The 20,661-nt window shown below is 40.6% G+C and overlaps 1 protein-coding gene across 3 annotated transcripts in view; it reads right to left on the bottom strand.

Moving 5' to 3' along the window:
• CDC5L (cell division cycle 5 like) overlaps positions 1-20,661 on the bottom strand; it is a 31,754-nt gene that overhangs the window by 7,634 nt on the left and 3,459 nt on the right. For all 3 annotated transcript variants that reach the window (XM_420058.8, XM_040698613.2, XM_046939031.1), the window contains exons 3-14: positions 19,949-20,110; positions 19,087-19,214; positions 18,178-18,277; positions 17,704-17,922; positions 16,067-16,211; positions 14,890-15,078; positions 13,268-13,416; positions 10,679-10,841; positions 9,167-9,331; positions 7,819-7,899; positions 7,239-7,484; positions 4,762-4,959 (exon numbers count right to left, since the gene is read on the bottom strand). In XM_420058.8, coding sequence (XP_420058.7) covers positions 4,762-4,959; positions 7,239-7,484; positions 7,819-7,899; positions 9,167-9,331; positions 10,679-10,841; positions 13,268-13,416; positions 14,890-15,078; positions 16,067-16,211; positions 17,704-17,922; positions 18,178-18,277; positions 19,087-19,214; positions 19,949-20,110 — 1,945 coding nt within the window. The remainder of the gene's footprint in view (positions 1-4,761; positions 4,960-7,238; positions 7,485-7,818; positions 7,900-9,166; positions 9,332-10,678; positions 10,842-13,267; positions 13,417-14,889; positions 15,079-16,066; positions 16,212-17,703; positions 17,923-18,177; positions 18,278-19,086; positions 19,215-19,948; positions 20,111-20,661) is intronic.

The raw sequence follows: 20,661 nt of genomic DNA, 5'->3' as shown, positions 1-20,661 counted from the left end.
GGAACAAATACACCACACAGATCAGGAAATCCCACCTGGATTCAAACAAAAGTGAGCTGTACCACTGACTCACAGAGAAATCAGGGGGATTAATCTGTACGGACACAAAACACTGTGACTTCAAAATGTTCAAGTCGTACCCTCCTCACATTTACAGTGCCTAAAATACTCAAAAGAGACACGAAAAGAATCAGTTATACACAGAAGTGTGTTCCAGTATTCCAACCTAAAACTATCATTGTATTGTGCATTACTAGAGATGATGCCTGGGCAAGATATCCAATCAAACAGAAGCTCTCCACGGTTGCTCTGCTTTGCCTTCTCAAATCCATCAGTAACAGCACAGATCTGTTGGTGGTATCACCATCAGCTTCAGAAAGATGAATGTTGTGTCCACATACCCAAGGCTGCCACCACTAAATCACACAGGTACCAAAACGAAGCCAATTAGAGAAAGACACCTATTTGTCCAGACCCTCAATCCAGCCAGCAACCACTGAGCCATAAAGGCGGTGCTGGAAATAGCTGTCATTTTCACACAGGATCTGCAGGGTGTTAGCAGTCCCATAGGGAAGCAGCACACAGTGACTACACAACATGCAACTGTCCCCAGCACCTACCACTGAGCAGTCATGGCTTTTTCCTACTGATCTTAGTGCAACAGGAAAGGGAAGAGGCAGCCCCAAGAGCTGAGCAGTATCAGTGGTTGTTGCTGGCAGATCCTATTTCAGTTTTTGTTTTCTCATAGGAAGATAGAGCACAAGCAAATACCTTGGGGTACTGAAAGCAGAACTAATAACCTTACTTTTCATTACAGTTGTCTGATACTTCCCATTAAAATAATTACTTCAACTGATACTCCTTTCAGACAACATTCCTTGGAAAAACCTTAAAATGAAGGCAGGTTTTATCATTTCTGAGGAACGGGAGAGGAAAAAAAAAGCTCTGTTGATTTTAGTATTTTATTTCCATTGTATACTCATTTGTTCATTGAACTGCTATGCTTTCGATTTATTATTAACTAAAACAAGTCAGCTGGTAATCTATACTTTTAGAACTATACATGTTATATCTCCTTTAAGAGCTTTCTACATAGGTCAGGCAACAGAGCTGCACTGAACCACAGTCTGCATACACCTGCGGAGCTCTTCAGCTCCAATTTAACTCTGCAAAGTCCACCTGCACTCAACAAACACCAGTGAAAGGCAACCCAGTCCTAACCCTGCACCTGCAGCCAGCCTAATTAGGGTGTGCTGAAGGCACGAACAAGCTTGCTCTCACTTCACTTTAAGTGCACCAAGCAATTATATCCTTGTCTAGCAGAGCTCAAAGCTTCCGGCTAATCTGAAGATGTTAGCAAGACATGGAGCTTGATGATCACAGCAACTGACCACAACCAAAGCTGGCTGTGCTTTGTTACCTGTCTCTTTCATGGTATCCCACATGATGCTGGTAAGCAAATGAAAGCTTTCTTCTTGACAGAGCCTTCAGTCCGTGCAATACTAGCTAGCTGACCAGAGAGCAACATGTACTGACTGAATGAACAAATGCAGCATGAACTAAATAGATGATTTTCTGATCTCACTCTGCTTCACTATCCTTAATAGCGCTGGCAACCATTTATTCAAATACTGGGAGAAGATAAACAGAGATGAGCAGCACAAAGAAGCCCACAGGGAAGTAACCAATGCAGACCTCAGAAATAATCTGCAGCATAAAGGCAGAGGGCCACACACTGAACAATGATGAGAAAATAGAATATTCAATAGCTACTCATTAAGCAAATACCATCCACCCTGTGCAGTAAATGAGCCTGTGGAAAAAAGCAACTAGGCTATAATCACAAAATTAAAGACTGTCTCATAATGCATATGCATAGGGAAATTAAGGCTGCCAGAGTAAGGCTGCTTGTGCATTCCCTAACTTTGACTTCGCAGCTTTAATAATGCACTTCTAAAGTGGTTTTGGGTGTAGAATATTTAAGTTTCCAAAGCATTTGTACACAAATTTGTTACAGCCCTCTGATTGCTAGTGGGATGGCAGCACAGTCCCCGCTGCCGTGCAAGCTGGGCGCTGCTGTGCTTGCAAAGCTGTAAGGAAACACAGCAACGTAAGAGCACACGAAGCAGCAGGCAGCATTAGGTGGGGCGGTGGTGCTCTCTGCTGGGCAAGCAGCGGCACCACAAGCACTCAGCGTTAAGGCCAAGCTGCTCAGCCACCCAGCTCCATGGAGATGACCTGCTTATGGCCCAAACGGTGGACCAAGACATGGGGAGCCTACATGTAGGCTAAACCCCTGATCAACAGGCATTACAAAACACACTCGTTCTGCATTTCACACGAATCAAGTGAAGATTCAGCCCAACTTCTCTCTCAGGTGTAGTTTCCATGATAGGAAGGGTTTGCAACTGTTAACTCGTAGATTCACTGATGCTAAATACAGGAAAACTTAAGAAAATGGAGTTTCCTTTCATCACTGAAAAAAATAATCTCATGCTTGCATAATTTAAAGAATCTTTTAGGTTAAAATAGTATTCTGGAAAACAGCTAACGACATACTGCAAGTCTGAACACATGTTCTGTGCAAAGAAGCCATTTAAAACTAGCTTACCTCTCATATTAGAATCATATCATAGAATAGCTTGGGTTGGAAAGGACCTCAAGGATCATGAATCTCCAACTCCCCGTCACAGGCAGGGCCACCAACCTGCACATTTCATACCAGCCCAGGCTGCCCAGGGCCCCATCCAACCTGGCTTTCAACACCTCCAGGGATGGACGGGGCAACCACAGCCTCTCTGGGCAGCTGTTCCAGCACCTCACCACTCTCACAGTAAAGAACTTTCCCCTGATTCCAACCTAAATCTTCACTCCTTCAACTTAACAGCAGGACAAGGGGAAATGGTTTTATCTATCCTTTCAAAGAGTTGAGTTTTACCATGAAATCTACTTTTGCATTTCATAGAATCATAGAATGGTCTGTGTTGAAAAGGGCCACAATGACCATCTAGTTTCAACTCCCCTGCTATATATGCAGGGTCGCCAACCATCAGACCAGGCTGCCCAGAGACACATCCAGCTTGGCCTTGAATGCCTACATAGATAGGGCATCCACAGCCTCCTTGGGCATTTCATATAGTTTGGGGAGGGCAAAGGAATTCACTGTCAAAAGGATCAAACCACTCTTTTCTAATGAGCGCAACATGCCTCAGATGATTTCTTCCCCACATGCCCCTAACTGACTAAGCATCAGAGTGAGGGAGTCTGATAATTGCTGCTGAAACAAGAAACCGTGCAGTATCAGAAAATGCACTGTTAGCACAGGACTGCACAAAGCCAGGGCACACACCAAATCAGCAAACTGCTCCAAGTGTAAGTTGTCTGTAAAACTTATCTTTTTCTCATACAGATCAGAATTCTGATATTGGATAGTAGAGCAAGAGTGTGACTGAGTATTCCTTGCAGCTGACTTTCTAAACAAGCTCTGTGAAGCAGCTAACTGCGCTTACACTGCATTTTACCTATGAGCAACATATGACAGAGGCTGGAAGAGCTCACAACAGAGGATCTGAGCAGAGCTGGAATGAAGATAAGAAAGTCAGATTGGCAAATGATCACAAGAAGCAGTCTATGGAGTAATTCAAAACAAAGACCAGCAATCCAGGAAGGGTAGAATTTGGCTCAACTGTAGGACGTTTCATCAAATCTTAATGCCCATGACTGCTGCATTTTGAATAAGTAAGTGCAAGCAAGTTGTCACTGGAGAATGCTGCACTGTACAACTCAGAAAGCAGAAGAGTGGTATCATTTCACCTCTTGGTCCCCTGGTACCAGTACACTCCCATAATACTAAAACTACGTGCAGACATACTGGTGAGATGCTGCTGTCTGACCTGTCATTTTGTACTTGCATAAAAGATTTATTAAGCAAATGCACAACACCAAACTCAAAATTTAAGTTTAAAACACACATATAAAGAAGCCGATAAAGGGAAATAGAATCACAACCACTATTCTCTTTTTGGGGCACCACTGGAAACTGGGTGAACCTTCACCTATGTAACAGGCAATGGTAAAATATTTGACAAAGATATGTCATAAATTTCCGTCAATCAGAAAACAAATCTTGAGTTGAAAATGAGAACCTGAGAGAGGTTTTGGGACAGAGTGTTGTAAAGCATCTTTCCCTGACATAGCTCATACTGCCCGCTACTAGAGACAAAGCACAAAACCAGAGACTTGGCATCTGATCTGCTAACTGCAGAGATTCAGTAAACTGCAAAGATGCCACCCTGAACTAAAGGAGAGCAGAGCCTGACTTGCTCTCCAGTTGAGAATGAAGTGGGTGACATCACAAAATCACAGGGGCTGAAAGGGACCTCCGGAGATCACCAAGTCCAACCTCTCTCTAAAGCAGTTCCCCACAGCAGGTTGCACAAGGAAGCATCCAGGCAAGGTTTTGACTGTCACCAGACTCCACAGCCTATTCCAGTGCTCTGTCACCCTCAAAGGAAAGGCATTTCTTCTCATGTTCAGAGAATATTGTGCCAGAGAATACTGTAGAAATACTTTTAAAGAAAAGGACAGGCGGCAATGCAAACATGAAGACCATCTCTGCAGTCACGAAGGGAATTCCCTATCAACTTTTTTAAAGGAGTGCCATTGACAGATCTAAATGATATGCAAATAAATAACACACAGTGAGAATTAAAATAGAAAAGCAGGTGCAGAAAAGTGCAAGCAGAAAAAAGTGACACTGACCTCAAGCCTCTTTTCAAGTGACTCTATCCTGTCTTTTTTGCTGGCCAGGTTAGCTCTTGTGTAGCGGCTCTGTCCAGGCAGATATAACACTTGGCTGTAACATTCTTCCCACACCTGGTTATAAGCTTCACTTGAGAGCTCTCCATGCCCCATTCCTTGCTTCACCACTTCCATCTCTTGTGCCAGTAGATCCTGTGCCTGTTGGAAATGATGAGAAATAAACTGTAATTACAACACACAGGATGCAAGAAAATTCCTTGTTCTTTTCAGTCCTTCAGTGTGCAACCCACAGGGGCAGTTTCTCTTTTCATACCAAAAGCTCGCCATCAGGTTAAGATAACTGAAATCTAACACAGGTGCTGTGTATTACAAATGAAACCCAGGCTAGAAGGCTGCTCACAGCTCAACTATCCCTCATAACACGGCCAAATCTGACATCGTTCTGCTGTAGCTAATGAAAGCTGTGGCACAACTAGATATTTCATCTTGCTGCAGAAGAACGTAGATAAAAGCAGGGATCCTGAGGGGAGGGAGAACTTCACAAGACAAAAGCAGCTGTTCTGTGACACAAAAATCACTTTTCATTTCCTTTTGCTCGTCCCTCTCCATACAGTGCAGAAAATCAACACTAAGCATTAACGGATGAGCTGTCCAAGCATCAACAAAGGGAAGACTAACAAGCAGCATTCTGTTTGCTGAGAACTACTACTGAGATATGAGCTTTCTTCTGACACCAGGTCAGTTTACTAAGTATGAAACCACCAACTGAAAAAGATTCCTGTTGCTCTCATAACTCCTACTTTTGACAAAGAATCTAGCCCCTAAAACTAGGTATGCACCCAACTCCTCTTGGTTTTATTTCTAACTAAAACTTAAACATCTCTACTGATCTAGATTTCATAGAATCACAGAATGGCTTGGGTTGGAAGGGACCTCAAGGATCATGAAGCTCCAACCTCCCTGTGCCATGCAGAGCCACCAACCTCCACATTTAATACCAGACCAGGCTGCCCAGGGCCCATTCAACCTGGCCTTGAACACCTCCAGGGACGGGGCATCATTGACAGTATCTCCAGCCTTTCATCAGGATTTATCACAGCATCATTAATGCCTGTACCACCAGCAGATCTCATAGGAAACAGACCTATATTTTATAACTGCTAATTGCCCACGAAGTACGTAATACCAGTATCAAAAGTGTAGTTGATCCCAGGGATACTGGGATTCCTTCCCAAAAGAACACTACACATCAGGAAAAGGAAGGAGCATTTTACGAAGGGATTTTAGTAGAAACATATTCTTTAAACAACTGAAGAAAAATCTAAACAATCAATCACCAGATAAGAACTCAGAGATAGAAAAACTACTTGGTTTCAATTTGATTTTAGACAAGGAGGGGGTGCTACACTAAATATTATGCAGCAAGTAGGAACAGGGGTGCATAAGACTTCTGCCCATCAGGTAGGAGAAAAAAATTCCAGGGATTCTGAAGTTTCCAGACAAAAATTCCTTGACTACACAACAGTCTTTAAGAGAAGTGACAGAAAACTGAATTCCTCTTGCACTTAAAACAAACCAGAGAAAGCACTCAGAAAGCGTTCCTAATGGAACAATCTGACATTGGCAGGACAGTGAGATTCTTGATCTAGCTGCATTTTCCATCTTTAATTTCTCCTGCTAAGAAATTTTCAAGTATAAGTTTTCACTTAACAGCAATTTGGAAGTACATACTGTTCAGTGTTTCTCGTTTTAGGCTCTTGATTCATTGGTCAGATACAGTCAAGGAGATGGCTTTAAAATGTGCTTATTTATCCACAAACTCACTTTAAAGTAATGAGATTTAGGTGCTGAGATACAACAGCTATTGTCAGGATGCATGCAAGTTGCAGACAGCAGGAATCAGCATAAAACAGATGACTTGGTGGCACGTGATTTTACCTTTATTTTTATCATCATCCCTCTAAGCATTTGGTAAAAGGTTACTGGCACAAGTTCACAGGTGAAGTTCTTTGAAAGAGCTAACCATAGCACTGCGTGCCTAAACTGTTTGTCACTTGGCAGTAAATGCAACATCTGTAGCTGCTTCCATAAAAGAGCCAAACTGCAACCCCTGGCTCAGGACTGTTTAGCTTGGAATTACAATGCAGAAGACAACAGAACACCCAGACAGCCCCCTTGTTTCACACAGAGACAACCTGCTCTGCTTATTCAGCACTTTAAGCAGGTATGCTTTAAGATCAGTTGCCACAGCTCAGCAGGCTCTGCTCCATCACAGCATTGTTTGGATCAAGCTTGAGAAGCGTAATTGGGTAACCCTACTGCTCTATGTGGTAAGCAGGCTACCACTGTCATATTTACTCTGTACTAAGAGATCACCCAACTCAGCACAGGCTTGACTCCACCTTTTACTGTAAGATTACAGGGTTGTGACATAAAATTACCACAGGTCAATGGTAATTAGGCTGTGCAATTCTCACCTTCTTGAGATCCTCTTTGGAGAACTTCTCATAAGGGTTTTGTTCCAAGTAAGCCATATGTTCCGCATTGTTGGTTCCAAATCCTGGGCCTTTCCCCTTCTTACCAGTAGGCTGTTCTCCAAACGGGTGGTGTAAAAGATCAAAATGAAGCATTGTAATCATCTCTTTCTTTATTAGCTCTTCACTTCTCTGCAAATCTGTTAGAGGTGGCTCTACATTCACGGGTCTCAATACTGTTTCATTAACCTGCATGAGAATACAAAAAACAGGTTCACAAACATTATGTTACATCCTATCTGAACAAGATTTTTTTTTTTTTTTTTCCATCAATTAAATCACATAGAAGTGGTGCCAAAAACCCTTGCTGTGTGACACAGGTAGAGCAACCAGAATCCAGTCATATTTTCAGCTGTGCATGTGAAAAACCTCTTAATATTTTCACTGTGAAAAGCTGAATTCAGCATACTACAGTAAGGATTTTACTCTTTCAATACTTAATGTACTTAAACTGTATTTCCTCCTGTAACAACTAAAACTTTTTTTTTTTTTTTCCTTAAAAATGAACATTATTTTCACTTACTTCTGAGGGTCTTGGTAGATTTTTCTGAACAGCTTTGTGCATTCTCTTCAGTTCCTTGGCTCGCTCTGCATCTCGGAGAGCCTACATAGACATGCTAAAGGTTACTTCAGCTACTGCAATAAAATCAGATGCTTCTTACAAATGTATGTGATAGAAATACCTTAAAGAACAAAGACCTCACATTACAAACCCAGAGCCAAGTAAGAGCTCACACTTTATGTGATTACATCATAATTAATATCCACTAATGCTAATGAGTTAGCTGACTAAGAGGATATCAATCCCAACATGCCTTTTTAAGCCATCACATTTTCCTTCACCCCAAAAAAGACTTAGTTCTTTACCCATTTCTCAACATTAAGTTTTAATTCTACTGTAACTCTCCAGAAAAGAAACCACAGAATCATAGAATCCTTAAGAGCTGGAAGGGACTTCTAAAGGTCACCTAGTCCAACTTCCCTGCAATGTACAGGGACACCATAGCTTGGTGCTGCCCAGGGCCTGATCCAGCCTTGCCTTGGAAGTCTCCAGGGATGGGGCATCAACCACATCACTGGGCAACCTGTACCAGTGCCTCACCACCTGCACTGCAAAAGACTTCTTCCTTATATCCAATCTAAAGCTACCCTCTTTAAGCTTGAAATCTGTCAGTAAGAGAGAGATTTTTAAATCTGCAGCCCACACCCTCTGTCCCCCTCAATGACATACATGGTATTTTTCCCTACGTTCCACTTTCTACATATAAAGGCTACCTATAAAATGAAAATACTGGCTACTACAGCTATCTAATTAGCAGAACAGAGCTGTAAAGCTATTATTTTCCATAGGCTTCAACAACTGTGAAACAACAAGAAGCATCTATTCACAATTTCTCCGTCTCGATAATCCTGTAGTAATCTCCTACAAATTGCACAGTAATCTCTGTATGTTCTACCAGCCTGCCTGAATTTGAATGCTCCTCTTAGGACTTCCAAAGAATAACTTTTAACCTATAGTATAACCTGACACTGAAAAAAGCACTATAATCACGTGATTAATTTTAAGCATGCATCTCTGCTGAATAATGTTTTTAATTACATGTTTTATCTTGAGGGAACAAAAAAAGACTATCATAGAAGAAAAGGAGCACTACATAGCATTAACCAGTTAGGAAAATGATTCAAAGTGAAAACTGACTATGCCTGCATGTGTGTGTTCACTCTGATGGCAGGGTGGAGAGCAGGCATGTTTTACTCTCTTATTCTACAGAAGCTGTATGACTTCAACTAAGCATGAATGAAACCATGAGAAACATAAAAGGACCACATTGTATTTTAAAGAGAAGATACTCTGCATCATATATACCTACCTGCTTGCGGGCTTCTATATCAGCAGTATCTTCTACAAAGGCTTCATCTACTTCAGGTTCCTCAAGCTCTTTTTCTGCATTTTCAGGTAGAACGATCTCAAAGTCATTCTTTGGAGCAGGAAGGGCCATAAGCCCCAGCCGCAGGTGTTCACGAGACTCTCTCTCCTGTTGGAATAGTGTTAAGATGCGTTTCTTAATTCAGGCATTGATGAAGAGTATGACAGAATTCCATTAATCTGCATCAAAGGACATTAACAACGCCCAAGTACTATGCAAAGCCAATAATACCTGAATTTTTGAGGTCTGACAAAAGAGGCACGTCACCAAACAAGGCTAGCCTACAAACCACTACCCAGAATATATCCACATAAAAGCTCTCTGATAGTAAAAAACAACATAGAGCTTTAAGACAGCTATTGGTATCTCCAAACAAGCTGAAATATACTCAAGTAAAACAACAGCATAGCATCTTCACCTTTCAGAAGTGTCAGAACAAGCATGGAGATTCACAAAAATGCCTTTTAAGAAACTGAAATATGTGAAAATGCATTCCAACTCACATATCTGTAAGCCTAACTTTATTTTTTTTTCATTGCTGTTGATCCCAGCTTTGTGGATTGTTGTACTGAAAGAAAATGGAACAAACACCACCAGATCTGGAAGTTCATCAAGAACCCGAAGTCCCAGTATGCCTTCTAACAGCAAAAGGCTTTACTTCAAACAGGCTAAGACAGAACCAAAACACATAAAAGGTATCAAATAAGCCTTGTCCTTCAAGCTAGCAAGAAATTCTGATGTCAAGAAGTTGTTTTTGGTATGTTCATCTCACAAAATTTGAAGTGGATGTTCCGAACGAGCCCAAAAATCAAAACATCAATAGTTCTTGTGGGAGATATCCAAAGTCACAGTTAAGGCTGAACAATAAGCCACATAAAAGAAGTTCCCAAGGTACTACCTATTAATTAGAAGCTCTTTTTATACTAAGACTAATTGGCAGGGTACTCCTGGCAAAATCTGCAGGAATGGAAACATCTATTGCCCAAGGCAACAGTCTGGATGGCATTCAGATCACTGGACATCTCCAAACCAAGTGCTACTTAATGGCAAAAACTCTTAATGGGACAGATTAAAAGGTCCTGTAGGTGAACTGGTAAGTGAGGATGATGAAGGATTTGAGGGCTGAGCATAACTGCAAGAAAACGGAATGTTTCTTTAAGATATATTTCCTGCTCAGCTTCAGAGATTCTAGTACTGAAACTTAACACGTCTTCTTTGATGAATAATTCTGGAGTGCTTCCACTAGGTGCAATCAAAGCTGTTTTAATCAGAAAAAAATCTGTTTTTTTAAATAAATTATTGATGTTATGACAATGCAAAGATTTGAGTTTACCAGGTGATGACCACAGACAAGCAGTGGAAGTAACTAACAGTTTATATAAAATAAAGTTCTGTTTAGAAGAAAACAAATGAAAAACCCTGATAATTAACAAAGCATTTAACTTCATTTCTTACCATCTGTTTTGCATAAGATGGATCACTGTAATCTGCCATTCCCTCTTCTGGGTTGATGTTCAATTTATCACGCAGTGGAGTTCTACCAGGAGTTGTACCAGCCACAGGTTTAGGAGTCAACCCTCCACGAGGAGTTAATCCTTCTTGTCCTTGAGAAGGTGTTCTGGAGGAAGGGTAAATACAATTTTGTTATGTTTTCCCCAAAGAACTCGACTTTCCAATGTCTGAGCACCACAAAAAGTTACATGACACAACTGATCAAATCAATCTAGTTCTCTGTGAGTATGTCCACGATGCAGTGAAAACTTAAGATGCAATGAGAAGAATAAAATAATCTGTTTAAACTTATCAAGGTGTAACTGAAGACCTGTTAAGCTGAAATCCAAACACATCATTCCATTAAGAGAAGTTTCAGGAACTACATCAACCTCTACTGCTGCCACTGAGAAGAGATTACTCCTGTTGCTATCATGTTGTAATCAGGATTCAAATGCTCTCTCTCATTTCCCTGCCACCTGGGGCAAGTCATTAACTCTGAACTTCTATAGTGTAACAGCTGTTCCATCTTACAACATAACGGTTCTCTCTGAAGGTGCTGCTTCCCTTTCACTGCTAATTCAAGGATAACTGTATCACATTAATTACTTTTAAGCACACAAGGTTAGGAAAGATGAATTATGTCTTAAATTCCATGGGCTTTATTTGCTTCTCCTCTAGATTATTCCAATAACCTCCTACATGAAAAATTACAGGATATACAGGCATGGCCTTGGATAGTCATAAGTTTTCTCTTGCCTATTTAGGATGAGGCTTCACGTGGTGATGATAACAGTTCAAAAACAAAAATAAATGTGATAAGGCACTGTTAAAGAAGCAGAAAAAATCATCTTCATGTTTTCAAATGGTGATAGAAGGATGGCTGGATTAGATGATCTTGTAGGTCCTTTCCAACCTTGTGATTCTAAGATTCTATGAAATGAATGTTTCATATTATATATATATCTATACTTACTTGATCATGCTAGCAGAAAAAGCTTTATGCTAACTTTCCAGAAGAAACAATTTCTAGGTAAGTGGATTCTTTTCTAGTTGTCTCAGTTCCATCCACATTATAAGATTCAATGTTATAAGGTAATTCTTACAACTAGGACCTGACTAAATAAAATCTAATGGAGGGCACAACCTCTCAAGGTACTGGACTTTTACACTGACATTGAACTTTTACCAACAAGCCAAGCTGACACAGAGCAGCCATATTAACATGGACAAACCTGAACCTCAGAAGAAAATAAATAAATAAATAAAACCCCATACATCAGAAAATACAAATATTTTTAATATACAATGATCCAAATGAGCATCCAGATCACCCCAGGACATTTCTATTCATTCTACATCTCACTGACTCCAATGGATCATTCGTGTAGATTCATTAAAAGAACAGGGCTTTTGCATACAGCTTTTAACAAAATAAAACTGCTTTTGAAAAGCTGCCATAAAGGTCCCTTTTACTCCATTCTCTACTTCTACTGGCACGATACAAGTCAAAATAGAACTTAGGTTGAAAAATTTGACAGACAAAACGCACCAAGCATATTATTTTTTAGCTCTATGGTATTTGGCTCTTGTGGGATATATATTTATTCAGGACCCACACTCAGAGTTAAACCAACAAGCCCACGCTATTTAGATTGGCAATGTAAGGAATATTTAATTTTGGATTTATATGGCTTATAAAATATTTACCCCAGCTTTTCAAAAATTCCAAATGGATTTGGCTAAGGGACCTCCCACACCTTCAGCTCAGAACTAATACTTTGGAAAAGCTAGAATCCACATATGGAATGACATGCCACCTTAATACTTATACTCTGGTATTTCTCCAGTACAATTTATATTGCTGTAGACTTACAGAAGACCTCATCCTGGACCAAACCCAACTGAGTTTGGAGCACCTCTCCTATGAAGAAAGGTTGAGGGAACTGGGCTTGTTCAGCTTGGAGAAGAGAAGGCTCTGGGGAGACCTCATTGTGGCCTTCCAATATTTGAAGGGAGCGTACAAATAAGAAGGGGTACAATTGTTTAGGGGGGTGGATAGCGACAGGACAAGAGGGAATGGTTTTAAACTAAGACAGGGGAGGTTTAGGTTGGATATTAAGAGGAAGTTTTTCACTCAGAGGGTGGTGGCGCACTGGAACAGGCTGCCCAAGGAGGTTGTGGATAGCTTCCCCATCACCGGAAGCATTCAAAGCCAGGCTGGATGTGGCTCTGGGCAGTCTGGTCTGGTGGTTGGCGACCCTGCACATAGCAGTGGGGTTGAAACTAGGTGATCATTGTGGCTCTTTTCAACCCAGGCCATTCTACGATTCTGTAATTCTATGAGTTGCACACAGTAGAAATACCAATGAAGATAACATGGCTGAGTTTGCAAAAAACAGAAAATGAAAAAGTTGTTGAATAAATGCTTGAAATGAAAGAGTTGAAATTTGTTTTGAAGTGCTGATTTGTTACTTCACACAGACAGCCACTTCCCCACCCCATCAGATACGTGCTCAGCCAAGCACCCACTTGAAGAAGAGTTTGCTTTACCTGAATGGTGTGGAAAGCACAGTATTTGGAGTCTGAACAACCTGCCTCTGTGGGGTCACCCCTGAGAAGTCACTTTCATGCAGGGGGGTGTTAAGACCTCCTTTCAACGGCGTATCCACATTTGTGAGAGCCATAAGATTCTGTGCTTCCTGTAAACCACACAACACATAGTATGTTATTAAGACTTTCAGAACCACACTCTACTATGTATGTTTAACAGATTCACTAGCAATAACTGAAGAGTTATTTGAATATCAAATCTGGATATCAACAAACTATACTGTTCTGCTGAAAGGGATTTTAATCTGCATTTCCATTGTGGTTTGCTAGACTTCATAAATTAAAAAGATTCATCAGTTATCTTAAAGATCCTAAAGATTCCACAAGAAATATCACACTGATACCATGAAAATTCACATCAATGAAGGCCTAAGGTCATCTAAACTGCACTTCAAAGATGAGATACTTTTCTCCTCCACTTCTAACTTTGCCTGTCACCATAGAGAATTAAGGCACACCAAAAATAAGCTGAGGTAATGAAACTACTGCATAGAGTAGAAAATAGTTCACAGAATACTACTAATCCATCTATTGAGTTCTGTAGTTGTGTGATACTGCAATATAAGTCATGTCAGAGCTGTTCATCTGAAGGTGAACGTGGTCATTCCTAAAAGCATTGCAGAGAGACTTAGAAGATCACGTTCTGTATAGATGAGAACTCTTCCTTTTCTCCTATCATGAAACAGTAACTGTTTAAGCACTATCCGTTATCAGCATGTGTTTCTACTTTTTCAAACTAACTGCAACTATTTATCCATTTTCCCACATGCAACAAAAAATTACCTGGTGATCCTCAGACATTCAGACAATCAGTGCAACACAAATGTAATCTGAAGGTTGCAAAACCATGTCTCTGACAAACCCTATTTTAAGTGTTTTCAGGCAAATAAAGTGCTAGGAAAATATTCTTGAATTGTTTCAGTTAATTCTGGTTAACTCAAGAAAAAAAGAAAAGGTGAATAGCAAAACTAAGTTGTAAAAAATGTAAAGGACATTCTTTAAAGGATGTGAAACAACATGCCTATTTTTGATACTTGCTTACACAAAGAGAAATTACACACAACACCAGGAAAATGGTTAATGGTTAATGACTGTTTACGAGGGTGGATAGTGATAGGACAAGGGGGAATGGTTTTAAACTGAGACAGGGGAGGTTTAGGTTGGATATGAGGAGGAAGTTTTTCCCCCAGAGGGTGGTGACGCACTGAACGGGTTGCCCAAGGAGGCTGTGGATGCCCCATCCCTGCAGGCATTCAAGGCCAGGCTGGATGTGGCTCTGGGCAGCCTGGTCTGCTGGTTGGTGACCCTGCCCATAGCAGGGGGTTGGAATTGGATGAGCATTGTGGTCCTTTTCAACCCAGGCCATTCTATGATTAATGCCTGGCATCGTAACAGCTGATCAGACAGGAGAAGATCTGCATCCATGCCCTTCATTGCATTCTGCAGAGTGTGTACCAGCTCAAACCCCAGTAACACACAACATCTACGGAATGCTTTGATGCTACTTTCCCTTTTAATCAGTTGACCAGTGCAAAAGTGTAATCCATGCATTTAAACTGTACCTGCAGGATCCTGTCTTGAGCTGCCGGAGTTTTGGGAGTCCTCAGGGCTATGCTGTTGTTGGTCACACTATATTCAGACAGAAGAGTGCTGGAGGCTGAGTTTGTAATTCCAGATTCCTCAGCAGTCTGGCGTGCAATCTCACTGGCCTGGCCTACTTTAACAACTTCTTCTAGTTCTATATCAGATATCTTTGAAAGGAAAACAACGAAACAAAGCATTATCTTTAGAAAAACAAAATCCGTATTGCACGTCAGGAGGTACTCCCCATTTGTTTTAACAGCACCCTCACACCATTACTCCCTTCCCAGATATGCACTGTGTTAGTGCCACATGAATGTTGAAACCAGTTAAAAAAACTCATGTCTATAAAATACCACTGTCACAAGGTACATCCCATCCCCCTGATGCAGAAGGCTCAAACACACAACAATGAAATGTGTCTCCTTCAGACATTTCCCACCAACTCTACTTTAAAAATCAGTCCAAGAACAATGTCCTTAGGTAAACCAATTGCTTCTGGTCTTCTTATGCCTTCCAGTAAAGAGAAAATCTCAAGGCATAATAAGATAAATATGACTATAAGACTGACTTGACAGAACAGAAATTGTTGATTGGCTTTGGCCCTTTAAGTGGTTTATTGAGAAATGTACTGTGTCCAGGTCTGGGGCCCCCAATACAAGAAAGACTGCTGAAGAGGGTCCAGAGGAGGACCACAAAGATCATCAGAGGGCTGGAGCACCTCTGCTATGAAGACAGGCTGAGGGAGCTGGGCTTGTTCAGCCTGGAGAAGAGAAGGCAGCGGGGTTACCTCATTGCAGCCTTCCAGGACCTAAAGGGAGCCTATAAACAGGAAGGGAATCAACTCTTTACAAGGGTAGATAACAGCAGGACAAGGGGAAATAGTTTTAAGTTGAAGGAGGGAAGACTGAGGTTGGATGTCAGGGGGAAGTTCTTTACTATGAGAGTGGTGAGGTGCTAGAACAGCTGCCCAGAGACGCTCTGGATGCCCCGTCCATCCCTGGAGGTGTTCAAGGCCAGGTTGGATGGGGCCCTGGGCAGCCTGGGCTGGTATTAAATGTGCAAGTTGGTGGCCCTGCATGCGGTGGGGGGGTTGGAGATTCATGATCCTTGAGGTCCCTTCCAACCCAAGCCATTCTGATTCAATGCACTGTTTACCTGAGGTGCTGGAAGCACTAGTTTACTTCTTTTTTTTGTAAACTCTGACACTCCGCTGGTCTGCAGAATAGCTGAAGGCAAGTCTGATTCTTTCTTTCGTTTCATGTGTTGTTTGTCCTTTTTGCGCTCTCTTCCCTCCCTTTCACTGTTATTACAGACAAAAGGATTGTTTTAGAGCAGTTACAAAACAAAACCAATAATAACAAAGCTCTGCCCTAACAAAATATGCTGAAATGAAGCATGAGTCGGGAGGAATTAAATGATTTATGTAGAAGTTAAGCTATAATATATAGCTTATAATAAAGCTATAATAAAGAATATAATCTACAGATCCTGCAGCAGAACCTACAAGAAAGCAGCATTATGGTTCTACATTACAAAATTAGGCAGCAGGGGGTTGGCTGTTTCAGCCATCATCAACGGGGTCACCAAAGCAAGACAAAATGTCAGTGCAAGAACTGAGATAGCTAGAAAGTGGATGAGAACAGTCCCTGCTCCTCCAGCAGCTGCTGAAGGAAGAACATTTCCTGTGGGACATGGGAACTATGTTTCCTTTAATGCTTAATGAATATGGTATTTTTTTCAAGCAGCAACAGACTCGGCCTGTGAAAGTGTAATTCAGTAATCCATGGCAGTTTGAACCTTCTAACAGACCCACTGAACTAAAGAACCATACAGAAAGGATTAATTACATCACAAGCTAAGAAGCCAAACTGTATATAGTACTGAGCCTACTCCCTCAGTACAAAGCTCTTGGTAAAAGTAACAGGGAATGTCATCAAATAATTACATATGTGTCATATGGCTTCTGCTGAAGATGTGCATTTAATCACTCATTTGCATGTTTTGGGGTTTGTGTTGGGAAGGCAGGGGAAGAAATGAAGCTTTCAAGGAAATTCTACTTAAGATTATTACATCAAAACACTCGGATTGCATCAAAAGTAGTATTGCAATAAACAGAACTTACTCCTGTAAGTAGTACTAATAATGTTTGGACTTTGAGAAAGGACTCCAAACATTATGAGCCAAAATAAAAAGCACTTTAACAAACTCAAGGATTTCCATCTAAACAGCACGGATGCATGTAAGAATTTTGATTTTCACGGCAAAAAGGTCAACCAGATACTTTAGAAAGGCAGAAGCAACCCGCGCTATGTCTGTCCCATGGAAAATATAACACCTACCCACACAGTATTTCAGACACTTCCTGAAACTAACAAATTTAATTATCATTATTATTAATGTTTACATTCAATTAATATTTATTATTTATATTATTATATGACTTCTATTTATATGTTTATATATACACACCTGTCGATTACATCTGTATTCATATGCTTTTATTTATATATGAAAGCAGATAAATGCTGTTCAAGTACTTGCTTATACATTTATTTTTTTATATTTTGTTTTTACCTGATAAATGTATGCTTATATGTAATAGATATTATGGTACGTATGAATTACTTTTAAATATAAAAAATATGTATATATAAGTATATACAAAAATATGTATATATGTATATATACACATATATAGGAAAATAAACACACAAATGTATACACACGTGGGTTTTGTTTAACTCTTTGTTTTCCAACACACTGTTCCCTCCCAAAGCATAACACATACTTACGATCTTAATTCTCCATCCAGGTCCTGCTGACGCAGCTTTCTGAAATCTGCATCCAAAATCTGGTAGTTTTCCTCTGATGTATCATAAAAACCAGGTGCGGGCTTCTTTTCAAATGGGATTTCTGCATTGTAATCCACACCCCTCTTCTTTTTCCTTTTTTTCTGTATCTCAATCCCAGCAGCTCGAAGTTCTCGTCTTTTCTGGAGGGCAGCAAGCCGTCTAAACAGACAGAAATGCTGTGTGATTTGTAGTGCCCATCTATAGGTGGCTCCTGTATCCTAAGATCTGGGACTATTTAATCAATTGCTGCTGAGTGGGCAGCATATATTTATACAACAGGAATTAACTTGTCATAGGTAATTATCAAAATGTCCAATTCTGCAAAGACTTAAGCCTGTGCCTGAATTTATACATTCCATATGCTCCAGAGTCCATGAAAGAAGTCCCAGTATCTAAAACTAAGCATATTCTTACCTAGCTTCTTCCAGCTGCTTCTCTCTTGCTTTTCTTTTTGCCTTTTTGCCCTGTGTATTAGCCAGACGAGCTCTAGCTTCAGACAGCATTTCAAGTTCATCTGCAATAGCACAGTTAATATAGCTATTATTTTTGCTCTTAAACACACCAGTAATGAGAAAAAGTGACATTAAGATTGGCGATCTTTAAAAGCTGAAGGAATCAATGTTGTCACAGGATTTCTTATCACTAAACTTTACTTTTCTCCAAGGTGCTCCAATGTATTTTCTAAACAGGCAGATGAAACAAAGTTTTCAAGTAAAAATGCCTATTGCTAAAAAGAAACTAATAAGAAAATCAAAATATATTTAGAAAGATGCAAACTGATTGCACTGTTGAAATGAAATAACTTCAACTGCAGCTAGATTCAATAGCACTGTATTGGTTAACATGTTATGTTTACATTCAGATCCAAGAGTGCCATACTACTGAACCTCTGACTGTTCACCATTGGTGTGTTCATGGAATTTTACCAACATGCAATTCTTAGTTCCTAACACTGTAAAGTGCCAGGAAAAAAATTGTACTGTGTTTTGCTTCAGTGGGGATGCAACTAGGATGCAAGGAAAAAGATGAACATACAGAATGAATAATGATTCCCAACAGAGCATTTGTGAAAGTAACAAAGTGCCAGTCAGGATGACTAAAAGAAAGGAGAAAGTTGGAAACATACAAAGGAAGAGAAAATTGAAAAAGTGTAACCAATTGGCCAGACACATCATTAAGATAAAACCAAAAAGAAGAGAAAAAATTGATTCCTATGGAGGAATTAAAAATAAGACAAAAAAAACCCAAAACAGAATCTCTGTAAAAAAGAAAAGCAAAGAAACCAGACAGCTGTCAAAAACAGTAAACAAATTCCTATCTTACCTTCATCCATATCGATAGGATCTGGCCTGGCTGGTTTGGTTTCTGGATTTGGATCAATTTCTCCAGGTTTAAGTTTCCGAGGATCATCAGCAGTTTCTTCCTCATTGTCTCTCTGAGCAGCTTTGTCCCTAAAAATACATTGCATGCATGGTACAGTGGGCTTTGTACTCCTGCAGGTGCATAACAACCACCCCTTTCTCAAACCTCCCCACAGACGGATCAAAGCAGTAAGTTTGTACCATGTATCATACATTACACTTATCATATAATTCATAACTGCAGAAAAGATTTATGAACATGGTAAATTCAGATATTAAATTAGATGAGAAAAAAAACCCAACATATAATACAACAATAAAATATTATATAAAATATAACACTGACAAAGCTGATGGCAGAGAACTCAATCATGAGAATTAAAAAAGCTCACAAGGGAGAAAAACTTTTCCTTCCCTTCTCATGGTCCAAAGAAACCCTCTGTAGCACACAGAAGCGATGACTGCACATTCAGCCATTACAACAGCATGCATTTTCTGTTGTTTGTTTTCCTCCTCTCTCACATACTCACTCATACTTATCAGAAGTACAAATAACACCCACATAAACCTGAAACTGAAGCTCAGAAAGTGTGTCAGCCCTGACAATACTCTATTCAAGCCCATTCTCCCGAGTTCCATGTGCTTCTCTCTTCATGTTAAGCACATCAACAATAAAGAAACAGTTCTTAAGGATTTGCTAATGAAAGGACTTAGTTTACTAGCAACCACCATTCTTCAGCATAAGGGGAGAAGAGAATGTTTCATCAGTACAACAAATTGTGCAGATTTTCCTGCTGTGCACCTCTAGTAAAGCAGTAACTCACAGCAGAAACTCATAGTGCTCCAAACACTGCGCAGCTGTTCTCCCAATAATCGGAGCGATGGTTCTCCACTGGGTTGGCATTAGCTTGGCCAGGTGCAACAGCTTCTCTTCTTCTTCTCGTGACCACTCTGTCTTTTTGATGCTTGGATCTAACCATTCGTACCTGTTGAAAAGTGAGAAACCATTAAGAGGGACAGTTCCAAGTTATCCATCAATTTGTCTTGAATTAATTCACTGCAGTGTTTCCTCAAATCATCACAATGAGCTTTCATAGAATCATGGAATCATAGAACGGCCTGGGTTGAAAAGGACCACAGTGCTCATTGAGTTCCAACCCGCTGCTATGTGCAGGGTCGCCAACCAGCAGCCCAGGCTGCCCAGAGCCACATCCAGCCTGGCCTTGAATGCCTGCAGGGATGGGGCATCCACAGCCTCCTTGGGCAACCTGTTCAGTGCGTCACCACCCTCTGGGGGAAAAACTTCCTCCTAATACGCTACCTAAACCTCCCCTGTCTCAGTTTAAGACCATTCCCCCTTGTCCTATCACTATCCACCCTCATAAACAGCCGTTCCCCCTCCTGTGTATACGCTCCCTTCAAGTACTAGAAGGCCACAATGAGGTCTCCCCACAGAGCCTTCTCTTCTCCAAGCTAAACAAGCCCAGTTCCCTCAACCTTTCCTCATAGGAGAGGTGCTCCAGCCCTCTGATCATCT

The sequence above is a fragment of the Gallus gallus genome, chromosome 3 (genome assembly GCF_016699485.2).
Source record: "Gallus gallus isolate bGalGal1 chromosome 3, bGalGal1.mat.broiler.GRCg7b, whole genome shotgun sequence".
NCBI classification, from domain to species: Eukaryota; Metazoa; Chordata; class Aves; order Galliformes; family Phasianidae; genus Gallus; species Gallus gallus.
Note: the sequence above shows the minus strand (reverse complement) of the source record. Positions and strands in the feature narration are given on the sequence as shown.